The sequence below is a fragment of the Watersipora subatra genome, chromosome 10 (assembly GCF_963576615.1).
Source record: "Watersipora subatra chromosome 10, tzWatSuba1.1, whole genome shotgun sequence".
Taxonomy (NCBI): Eukaryota; Metazoa; Bryozoa; class Gymnolaemata; order Cheilostomatida; family Watersiporidae; genus Watersipora; species Watersipora subatra.
Genome location: NC_088717.1, coordinates 21,749,075 through 21,763,982, shown reverse-complemented (window position 1 = coordinate 21,763,982; position 14,908 = coordinate 21,749,075). Strand labels below are relative to the sequence as shown.

The following is a 14,908-nucleotide window of genomic DNA, read 5'->3' as shown; positions in this document are numbered from 1 at the left end:
CACACTTGCTCTAGTAACCTTAAAGACTCATCTACCAAATGAAATGAATGAGTTCTCTGGTATTATCTACTTACTGTAGACCCGAATTGACTCAGCATATCCTACCAGTAAGAATTGAATCGTCTCTATTTTCAACAAGCAAAATGACTCGAGTCAAAATAGTCTAAAAGTTTTATAAATAGTTAACACACTCATTTCAGATCAGAATTTACAAACAGTAAATAAGTTTAAATACAAAGAGGTAAACTTTAGGAATGGATACAGTTTATATTAAAAATTCAAAAACTATGAAATGAACTTTCACAAAATCTTGTAACTAAAAGTCTAACACACATATTGTGAAGACAAAAATCTCCCAATAATAAATTCCACTACAATTGTTTATGATAGCCTAAACAATTTTGTAATAATTGATAATAAACATCTGAACCATATATCCTATCAACGTCAACAGTCAAGAACTTCTCATAAAAACTATTAATGATCACCATATTTGGCAAGAATATGGTGAATATAAGAATCCAGACTGATAGAACAATGGCAAATGGTACAATTAACTTGATTCTAGACCTATGTAGGCATATTTTAGTTTGTGATGAATTCCAAGAAAATTGGAGTCGTAAGGAGTTGTTGAACTGAAAATGAGTGTTAACACATTTATAAACTGTTAATAATGAGACAGAGCTATGGTTAAAAGTGTTATTAATTTATTCTGTAGTCAGCCCACTAAACAAGCATCAGATGAATTGATACGCTGTATAATAAATATCTGTAAATACCTCAAGGGAAAAGATTCCTCTGAAAGGTCACACAGAGTGAGGTGAGTCAGTTTTGGAGCAACTTGACTAAGGTCAGGAAAAGGCACACATCTCACAATCATATGGGTTATATAATTCTCTCCCAGCTCCTCCAGGATGTCTTCATTAGTCAGTCTGTGCGGGAGCCGGTCTGAATTCTCAGGAGGAATATCATCCCCAGTGTGCCGATACCAGATACCTACAGAGAGTATCACAATTCACGAAGTCATCAAATCTATTTAATAAAAGACATTATATACACATGTAACCTTTAGTTCCTATAATCGTTACGTCATCTCTTTACAAATTACAATAAGATTTCAACAGCTGGTTACTCAATAAAGAGCATGTAATTATTAAATATTTAAATATTAAAAATTGGTATAATATGGTATGCCAACTAGTAATGCAAGAAAACTTGCGATGCAAGAAAATTCAGGAAATTTAAAAGTGGCTCACACCATCTAAAATTTTCATAGTTGATCATTTTTTAATAGAAATATGTTCATGAAATTGTATTTTTATATGATGCAGTTGACATAACAAGGATCTAACTGACTCCCATGATTACACAGCTAGTTAATAAAACCAGAGAGAGCACAACTATGTAGAGAGCAGAATATCTAGAAGCTTCTCACAGGGTAGTCTTTTCGTCAAGATGAAGAAAGATAATTCCATATTACCGATCATATTGCCTGATCTAATTCTTCTCAAACCCAGTTCACACTAAGTGATGTTTGAATCCAATTAGAACTACGTTGTTGTTGTAATACCTGTATTGAACGCCACATTTAATTGAACGCCACCTCTATTTAAGCGCCACCATGGAAGACTTGTTGAAAAATAGAGTGCCATCATTTAATTGAATGCCACTTCTATTTAAATGCCACTTCTATTGGACTGACACTATTTGACATTCTTAACCTTTGCGAACCCATAACAGCAAGTGATCAGTAAAAAAGTGTCCACAGCAATGTGCTAACAATGGCTCGAATATATTAATAACAATTATTTCGTTTGTCGTTTCTGTTCCAATCCAAGTATGTTTTCCAACTCCTAGTCTTTACGTTATAACGTTAAAAACTTTGATTGCAACACCACAGAAACAATTAGTATATGTATCAGGCTAATAGTTATTAGCTTAACATGGTCTTGATACTTTGACGTATACAAAAAAGTTTTTAAAAACTACGATGCTTTGAACGACTTTGCTCCAAACACGATTGCAACATCCGGTTAAAAGTTTTTCATTATTTTCGCAAAAAGTTTTTAAGATAGAAACTCGTAAAAAGTTCTGCCTGCTAAAAAAGTGTTTGAACACTAATATTGACAAGTTCAGCAGTGCAGAAAAGTTCAGGTCAGCAGACACTGTGGAAGCTGTTGAACAGCTAGAAGATAATGAAATGATTACATATGAAAGCAACAATCAGAACGCAACTGGCCGAGCAAATGATGTAAATATTTTTGAAAGAAAAATTTAGATTTTGAGTTCTGCATGTCTTATAATTATGGTTTGCTTATGTCACTTGTTCTTGAATATATATTTGTAGCATTTGATAGACTACTATTATAAAATTATAAATTGAAAGATTTATGGCATATTGATTGATAGAAGTGAAGGGTTGAAAAATAAAGCACCAAATAAAGGTGTTCAAATAAAGGTTTTACGATAACTATATGATTATGAAGTTATAAATCACAAACGCACATGTAAGGTTTTCTCATGACTACTTAGTCTCAGTACTGAACTAGATCTACCTATAACAATACACTCTACTTATAACAATAGACTCTATCTATAACTGTAGACTCTACCTACCCTACAGGATGAAAATATTCGTTGGTTATAAAATTCGCAATTTCGCGAACAGTCAATTCTGCGACTAATTAAATTCCGTGAACTAATTAGTTCTATTTTTAATCACAAGGGAGAATAACTACTGCATCAAATTAAAAACTAGCCGCTAGGCTAGTTTTTAATATAAATACTACACGTAGTTGGGTTCTAAAACATTTTTTTAAATCATTGCCTGGGCTTTGAGCAAACACCATTGCCAATGCATCACATTTCTTTACAAAATTATTCAAGGTTGTCACAAAATACGCAGAATGGCATCATCGCAAAAATAGCCGCTAGGAAAAAATCATTGAACTCAAAACCCCTGGAATGGTAGAGGTCATTTGTGAGTACGGAAATCCCGCCGATGCCATTTTCACCTACCATTTGAGTTGATTTAATTGTGTTCAATGTGAGAAAGAAATCTAATTTCAGATTTAACCGCTATGGAAGATCACGAATACACCGCTAAATCAAAGGAACAGACTACTGAGATTACTACTAATAATTTATGTAAGAGAGAGAAAGGTGTAGGTGCACAGTGCTATTGCTATTCCATGAACTGCAAAAACCGCACGAATGGACTTTCAAAGGAAAGGGCATGACATTTGACAAGTGAGTCACTTCTACTACTAGTTATATTACTATTGCTAAAGTCTACAACTACTACTAGCTGTGCTACTACTAGTTAATACTGCCACTAGTTAGTTCTACTACATTAGTCACTGGGTGAGTGAGAGTCGATCAGTGTCACTACTGAGTGTACGAGTTTGACTGTATTTTGTCGGTGATTAGATAAATTTATAAGCTAGTAAGTGAAATGTTCTTCCTTCAGAACGAAGGTTTTTATTATTTAAACTTGGAAATTTTTTTTTTATAATAATACTTTGGAACTACAAATCATTAGGTTATTTCTAAATATTTATATTTGAAAAAAATGTTTGTAGTGCCTATAATATTATTTATTGTTGTACCTGGATATAGCTAGCCGTAATGAGAAAAGAGTAATAATACTATTGTTATTACTACTGTTGCTAACTAACTACTATAGTTTCATTATAATTTTTAGATTTCTAAACAAAGCAACTGAGAACTCTTGTTATTTACAATGGTATCGCAACCGCAGAAGAGTGAATAAGCCTGATCCTTGGGCACTTATATGCAACGAACATTTCAATGGTCCATGTTTTGACAACAGGTTAAAACGTTCGACTGAAGTCATTTAAAGGTAAATACTTTTCAATGTTGAATGATGCTTTCCAATGATTGACTTTAAAACCATATTGTCAAGCACAGTGCTGCAAGGTTGTTCGACTTAAAGTAGTTTAACCAAACTGTAATGACTACGTCAGATAAATAAACCGATTCCAATCTATGTCGGCTTTTTGTTTTTGAGCTTTTAAGAGCTTGTAATCACTTGTATTTTTGCTTATTTTATTAGTTGTGTTGTTGTATATTAAGGGTACGATGTTCATGTGAATAAGCCATTCATTTTTGTTGATTAATGTAATTGTTATAATTGATGCTTTTGTTTAGGTGGTTGGAATAATAATCCTACTGTTACTCAGTTTAAGGCTACCTTTCGCAAACTTATCAGCAAATGTGGTGCAAAATCAGATGCTGGTAAGTAAGACAGGTAACGTTACTGCTCAAAACGAGATTCTCATCATACAGGCTACTTCAGAAGTTAATCAGTTTGTGGAACTCAATGATTTCAGATGTCAATTTTCTGTTGCAGGTAACAGTATAGTCTATATAGCTGGCTACATTGTGCAAAAGCTAACTAAAGTGCTGTCGTGACATTAGCCATCAGTCGCTGGTTACCACTAAGTCAAGTATCCAGTACCGACATCTCTATAATTTACTCGAGCTACAAAACAATGGAGGATTGATGCATCAATCAGACGGTGTCATCAGGATCCTGCTAGTTGCAGATCAATACTTTCGTATTAATACAAAACCAGATCCACTCCATTGTGTGGGGTATTTTATCGGTAGTGTAAGATCTAGTGATGTGTTATGCCTTGGGAAACACCTTACGGATACAGCAGATGGCATATTCAACTACTGCATCATTGATGAAAAACCTTATTCAGTCCTGTTATGATCTCCGACAGCATCATTTTGCTCAAATACTACACTGAAACTGCAATGTGCATCTTTGTGGCATACAATACTAAAGTAGTACTTTTTAATGGCCAGTAACAATGTAATCACTGTAATATTCATCTGCAGCTGTTGTTGCGCTGTTATTCCTAATCTGATTTAGTTCTAAGAAACTCTGATGACCCTTGGCTCAATATTCAGTGGTATACAAATGTCCTTTTACACAGTTTCTGTAACGTGTTGTTGACATTTAGTGATCTGATTACACTAACTCCTGTATTTCTTTGTTTGCATTATTTTGATTATCTTCTAATACAACTGTTTTTAATTTTTGTTTAGTTGTTGCAGTAGTTCATTTCATCTTTTACAGATACTGTATTATACATATCATACATTCATAAGCTATCATCACTTAAATCTTGAAAACAGTTTCTGCTTTGGCAGCATACCTATGTGTTGTTTTTATCGAAATACTTCATGTGCTAAGTTTTTCTATATGCAATTATGCATATGTAATATAAATTTTAATATAATGGAACAGTTGTTATTTGCCTGAGTATATCATTTGCTGGGTTTATGCATCTGTAATACCACAGTTTGCATGAAAAACATGGTCCACGAAAATCCTTTTGACATATACAATGTACTTATCATTTGATATATCCCACTCCATATGTTATAAATAGGTTTTCTTTTATCAGAGCACTCTAAATGTTGTATAGGAGGAGTTTTCATTAATACCCAACTGGAAAATAACTATTCATTATGTACATTTCTGTCATTTTTCACTGTTTGTTTACAAACCGAATTAGCATTCGATTAGCTCTCCAATATGGCGCATACGTTACGTATCACTATCAACGTAACAGTCACGTGATTGCCATTCCAGGGGTTTTAAGTTTAATGGCAAAAGTACTAAACGTAGCCGAGTTCCAAAACTTCATTAAAATCATCGCCGGGCTTCGAGTTTTATTGCCACTGCATCGAACTTTACAAAATTATTCAAGGTTTTCACAAGTTATTCGGCATGGCTTTGTCATCGCAAAAAATCTCTCCTAGTTTTTTTACACAGACATCAACTCCATCAATCTCTAATACCGAAGTTGAGGACAATCATGATTCTGATCTGGACATTATGGTATGTATTTGATTTGCAGCGCAAATACGTTTTTCCATATTAAACTGCATTAGTTAATTCTTTTGTTTCATAACTGATCACTTTCATCAAATACTTCAGCTATTGTTTTTGTACTTCCTTAAAACTTTAAATATTTTTTCTTTTTTGTGTTTACTGCAGATTGAGAATGAAACAACCTACTCCGATTACAAAAACTAGAGACAAGTAGTAATATTTATCAAGACAGGAATATTGGCAGAGAAGCAACCAGTCAACCTAGACACCTTCATCGACAACAACTCCTTAATATCGCCGCATGAAAACATGATTAAATTATATTTTTTTCATGTATAGATATAGTATAATTTATTACAAACTTGAGTGTACAAATAAAATATTTCAAAAACAAATAAAATTTTACAAACGATGAACGGAGTAAATATAAGCACTTTAGTCCATATGGCGGTTGTCTAGCAATAAAATTAAACTGGTACTCTTGATAAGTGAATAGTAGCGTGTAATGGTGCTCTCTGACTAGTTATTTAGGTAATAGCAGCTCTGTCGCTGTCACTGTCTTGGGTAGATGTTAAAGGTGATTCTCTCGCTAATACATGACTGGTAAAAATGTTATCATCAGATCTTTCCTCGTGGCTTACTGTTGCAAAGTTCTGCCGGTTGGCCAAAGATTTGTGCTTGTAAAGGCGTTTTTGTTCTTTTTTCAAAAACAGATATATTCTCCTCCATAGCAGGTGTGGTTACTTCTACCTCATTTTCTAGATCTCCCTGAATGATTGGTGATCTTCTAAGAATGACATCTACCACCCTTGCAGTCATTGTGCTTCCGTGTATGATGAAATATCCCTCTCTCACACTAAAACAAAAAACGAAGTGGTAGCGATGGAAAAAATATATATTGCGTTTTACCGAAGAACCGAAGTAAGATTCAACTAATTTCGTAAATGGTTTTTAAAAAAACTCATTACTTACCACAAATTGTTGGTTCATCAAAGGCCTCAAAATCGATGAATACTCATGAAAACATCAGAACGCAGCAAAAAAATTATAGCTGAGCACGATCGACGCGTAGTTGTAAGCTAAACAGAAACCGAAATGCGCAATGAGCGCATGAGTAGGGTTAACTCTATTGTTATCCGCAATAAAGTTAACTATTCCTAAAGATTGACAGTTTTTAGCCGCGAATAAATTAATCCGCGAATATGCAAGAAATTTCAATTTTTGCAAAATAAAACTCCGCGAATAAATTCATCCTGTAGGGTATAACAATAGACTCTACCTATAACAATAGACTCTACCTATAACGATAGACTCTACCTATAACAATAGACTCTACCTATAACAATAGACTCAACCTATAACAATAGACTCTACCTATAACAATAGACTCTACCTATAACAATAGACTAAACCTATAACAATAGACTACACCTGTAACAATAGACTCCACTTATAACAATAGAGTCTACATATAACAATGGACTCTACTTATAATGATAGACTCTACCTATAACAAAAGACTCTACCTATAACAATAGACTACGCATAACAACGGACTCTACCTATAATGATAGACTCTACCTATAACATGAGACTCTACCTATAACAAGAAACTATACCTATAACAATAGACACTACCTATAACAAGAAACTATACCTATAACAATAGACTCTACCTATAACAATAGACTCTACCTATAACAATAGATTCTACTTATAACAAAAGACTCTACCTATAACATGAGACTCTACCTATAACGATAGGATCTACCTATAACAATAGACTCTGCTTATAATAAGAGACTCTACCTATAACGATAGACTCTACCTATAATAATATACTCTACCTATAATGATAGACTCTACCTATAACAATAGTCTCTACTTATAACGGTAGACTCCACCTATAACATTAAACTCTACCTATAACAAAAGAATACATATAACAATAGACTCTACCTGTAACGATAGACTCTAGGTATAACAGTAGACTCTACCTATAATGATAGCCTCTACCTATAACAATATACTCTACCTATAACAATATACTTTATCTATAACAATATACTTTATCTATAACAATAGACTCTACCTATAACAATAGACTCTACCTATAACGATCTACTCTACCTATAACAATAGACTCTACCTATAACGATAGCCTCTACCTATAATGTTAAACTCTACCTATAACGATAGCCTTTAACTATAATAATATACTCTACTTATAACAATTGACTTTACCTATAACAATAGACTCTACCTATAACAATGAACCATACCTATAATGATAGACTACCTATAACAATAGACTCTACATATAATAATAGACTACCTATAACCATAGACTCTACCTATAACATTAGACTCTACCTATAACAATAAAATCTACTTATAACAATACACTCTACCTATAACAATAAACTCTACCCAATAACAATAGACTACTGATAACAGTAGACTCTACCTATAACAATAGACTCTACCTATAACGATAGCCTCTACATATAATGTTAAACTCTACCTATAATGATAGCCTCTACCTATAATGTTAAACTCTACCTATAACGATAGCCTCTAACTATAATAATAGACTCTCCATATAACAATTGACTTTACCTATAACAATAGACTCTACCTATAACAATGAACTCTACCTATAACGATAGATCTACCTATAACAATAGACTCTACCTATAATAATAGACTACCTATAACAATAGACCCTACCTATAACAATACACTCTACCTATAACCATAGACTCTACCTATAACATTAGACTCTTCCTATAACAATAAAATCTACTTATAACAATACACTCTACCTATAACAATAAACTCTACCCAATAACAATAGACTCTATCCAATAACAATAGACTACTGATAACAGTAGACTCTACCTATAACAATAGACTCTACCTATAACGATAGCCTCTACATATAATGTTAAACTCTACCTATAATGATAGCCTCTACCTATAATGTTAAACTCTACCTATAACGATAGCCTCTAACTATAATAATAGACTCTCCATATAACAATTGACTTTACCTATAACAATAGACTCTACCTATAACAATGAACCATACCTATAATGATAGACTACCTATAACAATAGACTCTACCTATAATAATAGACTACCTATAACCATAGACTCTACCTATAACCATAGACTCTACCTATAACAGTAGACTTTACCTATAACAATAGACTCTACCTATAACAACAGACTCTATCCCAGTGGTTCTTAACCAAAAGAGAATTCCCCGAATTTCAATCTTCGCTTTCAGTTATGAAACTGCAATGCTTTGAGAAACTTTTCAAGTCACATCCTAAAATCACTCCGGCTATGGAGTTAAATAAGGACCTAAATTTTAAGTCATATGCTACAATATTTTCATTTGATGGCAATCATCACCAGAAGTTAGATCATGGTTTCTATAACAGTGGAAGAGTGATCAATCAACCACAAAAATCAATAAGCTTCCTTTAACATTCACCTCTATACTCCAGTTCAGTGGTTCTTAACCTTTTTTGCCCCATTCCCCTTTTTCCCAACCTAAAGACAGAAATTCCCTGCCTCTCCCAACTCCTTCAAATAATACACTGTAACTAGATAGTGAACTTTATTTACATATAACTCATATACATATATATACATCTATATATGCATTTATTACAGTCATATCTACATGGAATATTAAAAATGAATATATACTGGAACTCAATATATCTATCAATGTAAGACAGTCAGCAGACTAGTGCGATTTCTGTGTTTGTTTGGAGCTGACCAGAATTTTGATGTTAAGAGTTGTTGTGGATAGGGCACACCATAGGTCAGCTTCTACTTCCAGACGGTTTCTAGATTTGCTATTTATGGTTAACATTGCTGAAAATGCTGACTCGCAAAGATATGTAGAAGCAAGTGGTATGAGCATCTTAAAAGTGGCCAGGCTTATGTTGAGATACAATATTTGGGCCTGAACTCAAAAGTGCTCTATTAATAGCTTCTTGAAGTCGTCTTTCAATGCGGAGTTGTTTGTCAGTTCCAAAAACTCCTCCTAAAACTGTTCCAGAATCTCGTGGACATTGCGCCTAAAAGGGTCTTGGGTCAGGCTCATCGATTGCTGTCCTAGGATCTATTTTTGGAAAATATCTCTCAAACTCTGCTATCAAGCTGTTTAGGTGATGCTTTATGTCGGTTAGCAAAGAAGCAGAAGGAGCTTTCTTGTCAACTAATGAATGCAGAACTGGAAATGAAACTCTTACATTCCCAATAGCCAGTCTTTTCACACAGAGTTTGAGCTTGTCCTTGAATGCATTTAAGCTATCACTTACATTCAACACATTTCCATCTCTACCTTGCATCTTTGTGTTCACTTCATTGATTGAACCAAATATGTCAACCAGGTAAGCAAGACACTGATGGAAGCCTTCCACCTGTATTGAAGCCAGTAGTTTGGGTTTGTTATGAGTTTTCAAGAACTCATTGACCTCTGCTCGTAGATTGAAAAAACGCAGAAGCATGTTACCCTTTGATAACCATCGAACTTCGGTGTGGAACCATAGTGACGAGTGCCAGCATTCATATATTCGCATAACTTGTGGAAGAGACGTTTTTGCAAGGCAGAACCTTTGTTAAAGTTTACTACTTCAATCACTGAAGAAAGGTGTTCTTGCAATCCTTTGGGAAGAGTTATTGCAATGGGTACTCACCACTAAATGATTCTTTTCTTATACCAACTGTACAAATCCAGCATGACAGCCAAGCATGGCTGGAGCACCATCAGTGCAAACTCCAATTAGTTTGTCCAGTCCAGATGTTCTTTGCTGAAGAAGTTGAAAACCAGGTTCATAACATCAGCAGCTGTGGTGGTCTCTGTTAGAGGACTGCAGAACAGAAATTCTTCCTCAATTGTCTCTCTGTGTACATAGAGTGCAAACACCACCAGCTGCGTAATGCTAGCAACATCAGTGGACTCATCAAGTTGAATGGCAAAATGGGAGATGACTTGATCTTTTCAATTACTTGCCTCTTTATTTCCCCAGACATATCATCGATCCTCGATTTCACTGTGCTGTCTGAGAGGGATAAATCAGCTATCTTTTGAGCGGTTGTGTCTCCGAGAACAATCTTAGTACACTCCAGCAGACAAGGTTTAACTAATGTTTCACAAATGGTAGGTGGCTTCTTATCTCTGGCAATACGGTAAGACAGAGCATAAGATGCCTCGGTAATGGCCTGTGCTTGGATATGAAAGCTGCCAGTGGAATCCGGTTTTGCCCGCTTGAGTTCTCTCTCTTTAGCTTCAAAGAACGGCTTTAATTTATCCATGTGTTCTGCATGTTTATTTCTTAAGTGTTGCGGTATTATTGTGTAGTATTGTTGTAGTATTGTGGTACTTCGATGCCAGTTTTAATCATACTAGTGAATCCATAGTTAAGGTAGGAATCATCATATTTTTGTCTTTTTGTCTTTGACATTTCTAACACCTACAATATAGGATATGCAATCAAAATATTTGAATACATTCAATATCTACATGAGCAAAACGTCATACATATGTTAGGCTACAGAGCAAATTGTTAAAATGTTATACGTTTATGCAAACCAAATCGGTAACTGAACAATTAATATTTTAGGTATGTATATGCATGTAGTGTAGCAATCCTTACCTTTTCCGCAGTTTTAGATCTTGGCTTTGTTGAAACGACCAAAATTCATTCACTTCTCGCTGCCCTTTATATAAAAAAATTGGTGCCACCCAAATCCCCTTTGGCAAACTGTCAAATTCCCCCCTAAAATCCCAAAATTCCCCCTGGGGGGATTCCTCCCTGGTTAAGAACCACTGCAATCTAGTTCATTGAAAAAGCCCTGCTATGAATGAAATATAAATCTTTACTTTACAGATTTACTCATCTTTAAAAATATCAACACAACCCCAATGCTTCTTACCTGGTTGTCTCAAGTATGACAGTTTATAATATTTGAACTACTCTCTAATCAACTGTTCGTACAATAACTGTTATACAACTTCCCAATGTATTCAGCAATGTTTAAAATATTGTATTAGTAGTAATTGTCAGTAATAAAAAAGATTTGATAATCTTTTGATTTCTGGTAGACAAGCTTCAACACAAATAAGTTACCACTATTTAATCTTCTTAGAACTGAAACTGATGGTCGCTCATTATGAAATGAAAGTACATGCATTGGCTGATGAAGTTCTTTTTGATTGGTTTTCGGCAAGAGATGATCAGTCGGTTACGGAACTGTTTGAAATTCAGCCAGTTGCTTGTCAACATTCTGATATAAGATTGTTCTGAATTACCAGCTGATTAAGTTTCACCAAATTCTAATGTAATCGCAACTTAAAACAATAAAATGGTGGACTTTGTTGAACAATGATGCCCAAAACATGAAACACCAAAATTCAGTAGGAAAGAGTAAGGAACGTGCAGCTGGTGAATTTTACTAGTGTAGCAGGCTAACATACTGTTTTCTGCGAAATTGTTGATCTGTAAAAAGTATCTGAAGTTTCAGATTTTTTAAAGAAAAGATCAGCCAATACCGATTCAGATACTTAACACCCATATCGGCACTGATACCCATTTCAATACAAAAATTGGCGCAGCTCTACTTCTAACTCACCTTGACCTTGACCATCAGCATCATAAAGATAGAAAGGATCATCATATGCCTGCAAACATATGATTATACTTGTGAAATGTTCATTTCATAAACATTTCACAATTGTAAATGTTCACCAGCTTTTGTTGCTACAACCAAAGTTTAGTTATATTTACGTTAATGTTTGTGGAAGATACCACAAATATTTAATATCTACCCATTACACATAGCTAACCACTATGATGATTTAAAATAATGCTTTATAACATTTACATGTAGGTCATCGTTATTCACATTTTAGCTACATTTGTCAGCAAGTGATTACCTATTCAATGACCAACTGCTGCCATTCAGTCAATATGGTCAGAATTATATAACTGTCAATGCTAAATGAAGGTGAAAGATTAGATTTCCTAAACTGTGATTCAACAAATATAAAGCAATGTTGTCTGGTTGTAATAACTAATATTAATGATTAAAATGAGCATACTCTGCAGCATGTTAAAGTTGACACGCATCACACCTGGCAAAGAGCGGATGATTCCGAATTTGTATACACATCACATGGGACTTTAAAAATACTAAAGGAGATACAAAATGAAACACAATACAAAATTGAATGCTTGTTATGTATGTTATGTTTGTCGTAATATGTCGCATAGGATGTTTCTGTAGTGATTACAAAAGTTTGATAAAAGCATATGATGATGCGTGTAATGTATAACCATATGATAGTGCATGTAATGTATAACCATATTATAATGCATGTAATGTATAACCATATGATAGTGCATGTAATGTAGAGCCATATGATATTGCATGTAATGTAAAACCATATAATAACGCATGTAATATAAAACCATATATGATAATGCATGTAATATAAAACCATATGATTGCACATGTAATGTAAAACCATATGAAAATGCATGTAATGTAAAACTTTATGATATTGCATGTAATATATAACTATATGATAGTGCATATAATGTAAAACCATATGATAACGCATGTAATGTAAAACCATATGATAGTGCATGTAATATAAAACCATATGTTGTGCATGTACTATAAAACCATATGATTGTGCATGTAATGTAAAACCATATGATAGTGCATGTAATATAAAACCATTTGATAGTGCATGTAATATAAAACTCTATGATAATGCATGTAATGTAAAAACATTAATAATGCATGTAATGTATAACCATATGATAGTGCATGTAATATAAAAACATAAGATAATGCATGTAGTATAAAACCATATGATTGTGCATGTAATGTAAAACCATGTGATAATGCATGTAATGTAAAACCATGTGATAATGCATGTAATGTAAAACTATATGATATTGCATGTAATATATAACCATATGATAGTGCATATAATGTAAAACCATATGATAATGCATGTAATGTAAAACCATGTGATAATGCATGTAATGTAAAACTATATGATATTGCGTGTAATATATAACCATATGATAGTGCATATAATGTAAAACCATATGATAATGCATGTAATGTAAAACCATATGATAATGCATGTAATTTAAAACCCTAGGATAATGCATGTAATTTAAAACCCTAGGATAATGCACGTAATATTAAACCATATGATTGCGCATGTAATGTAAAACCATGTGATAATGCATGTAATGTAAAACCATGTGATAATGCATGTAATGTAAAACTATATGATATTGCATGTAATATATAACCATATGATAGTGCATATAATGTAAAACCATATGATAATGCATGTAATGTAAAACCATATGATAATGCATGTAATTTAAAACCCTAGGATAATGCATGTAATTTTAATCCCTAGGATAATGCATGTAGTATAAAACCATATGACTGTGCATGTAATGTAAAACCATATGATAATGCATGTAATATAAAACCATATGATTGTGCATATAATGTAAAACCATATGATAGTGCATGTAATGTAAAACCCTAGGATAATGCATGTAATTTTAAACCCTAGGATAATGCATGTACTATAAAACCATATGATTGTGCATGTAATGTAAAACCATATGATAATGCATGTAATATAAAACCATATGATTGTGCATGTTATTTTAAAACCATATGATAGTGCATATAATGTAAAACCATATGAAAATGCATGGAATGTATAATCATACGATAGTGTATGTAATGTAAAGCCATATGATAGTGCATGTAATGTATAACTGTGCTGACTTTCAAACTTCTTCAAAGGCAAAATAATATAGCCCAGATTCATGGACAGTGACACGCAGGCAACTTAATTACTGCAAGTCTGATGTAATAAATGTTGTTGTCGTGAGGTTTGTTCTGGAAATGAATATTAGGGTCACTTGAAGGTTAGTTGACAGAATTATAAAATATCTCAATATTTACAC

The 14,908-nt window shown here is 33.5% G+C and overlaps 3 protein-coding genes across 3 annotated transcripts in view; all 3 read right to left on the bottom strand.

The window, feature by feature from the left end:
- The window catches only part of LOC137406873 (uncharacterized), an 86,214-nt gene extending 79,523 nt beyond the window's left edge, over positions 1 to 6,691 (bottom strand). The window contains exons 1-2 of the mRNA XM_068093478.1: positions 6,514 to 6,691; positions 780 to 996 (exon numbers count right to left, since the gene is read on the bottom strand). Of these exons, the coding sequence (XP_067949579.1) occupies positions 780 to 996; positions 6,514 to 6,691 (395 nt within the window). The remainder of the gene's footprint in view (positions 1 to 779; positions 997 to 6,513) is intronic.
- A 3,279-nt stretch (positions 6,692 to 9,970) lies between these two features.
- Positions 9,971 to 10,402, bottom strand: LOC137406872 (protein FAM200C-like). The gene has a single exon (XM_068093477.1). The coding sequence runs from the start codon at positions 10,400 to 10,402 to the stop codon at positions 9,971 to 9,973; it is 432 nt and encodes a 143-aa protein (XP_067949578.1).
- Positions 10,403 to 10,757: 355 nt separating this feature from the next.
- LOC137406871 (protein FAM200C-like) lies at positions 10,758 to 11,210 on the bottom strand. Its single transcript, XM_068093476.1, has one exon. The coding sequence runs from the start codon at positions 11,208 to 11,210 to the stop codon at positions 10,758 to 10,760; it is 453 nt and encodes a 150-aa protein (XP_067949577.1).
- Positions 11,211 to 14,908: the final 3,698 nt, after the last annotated feature.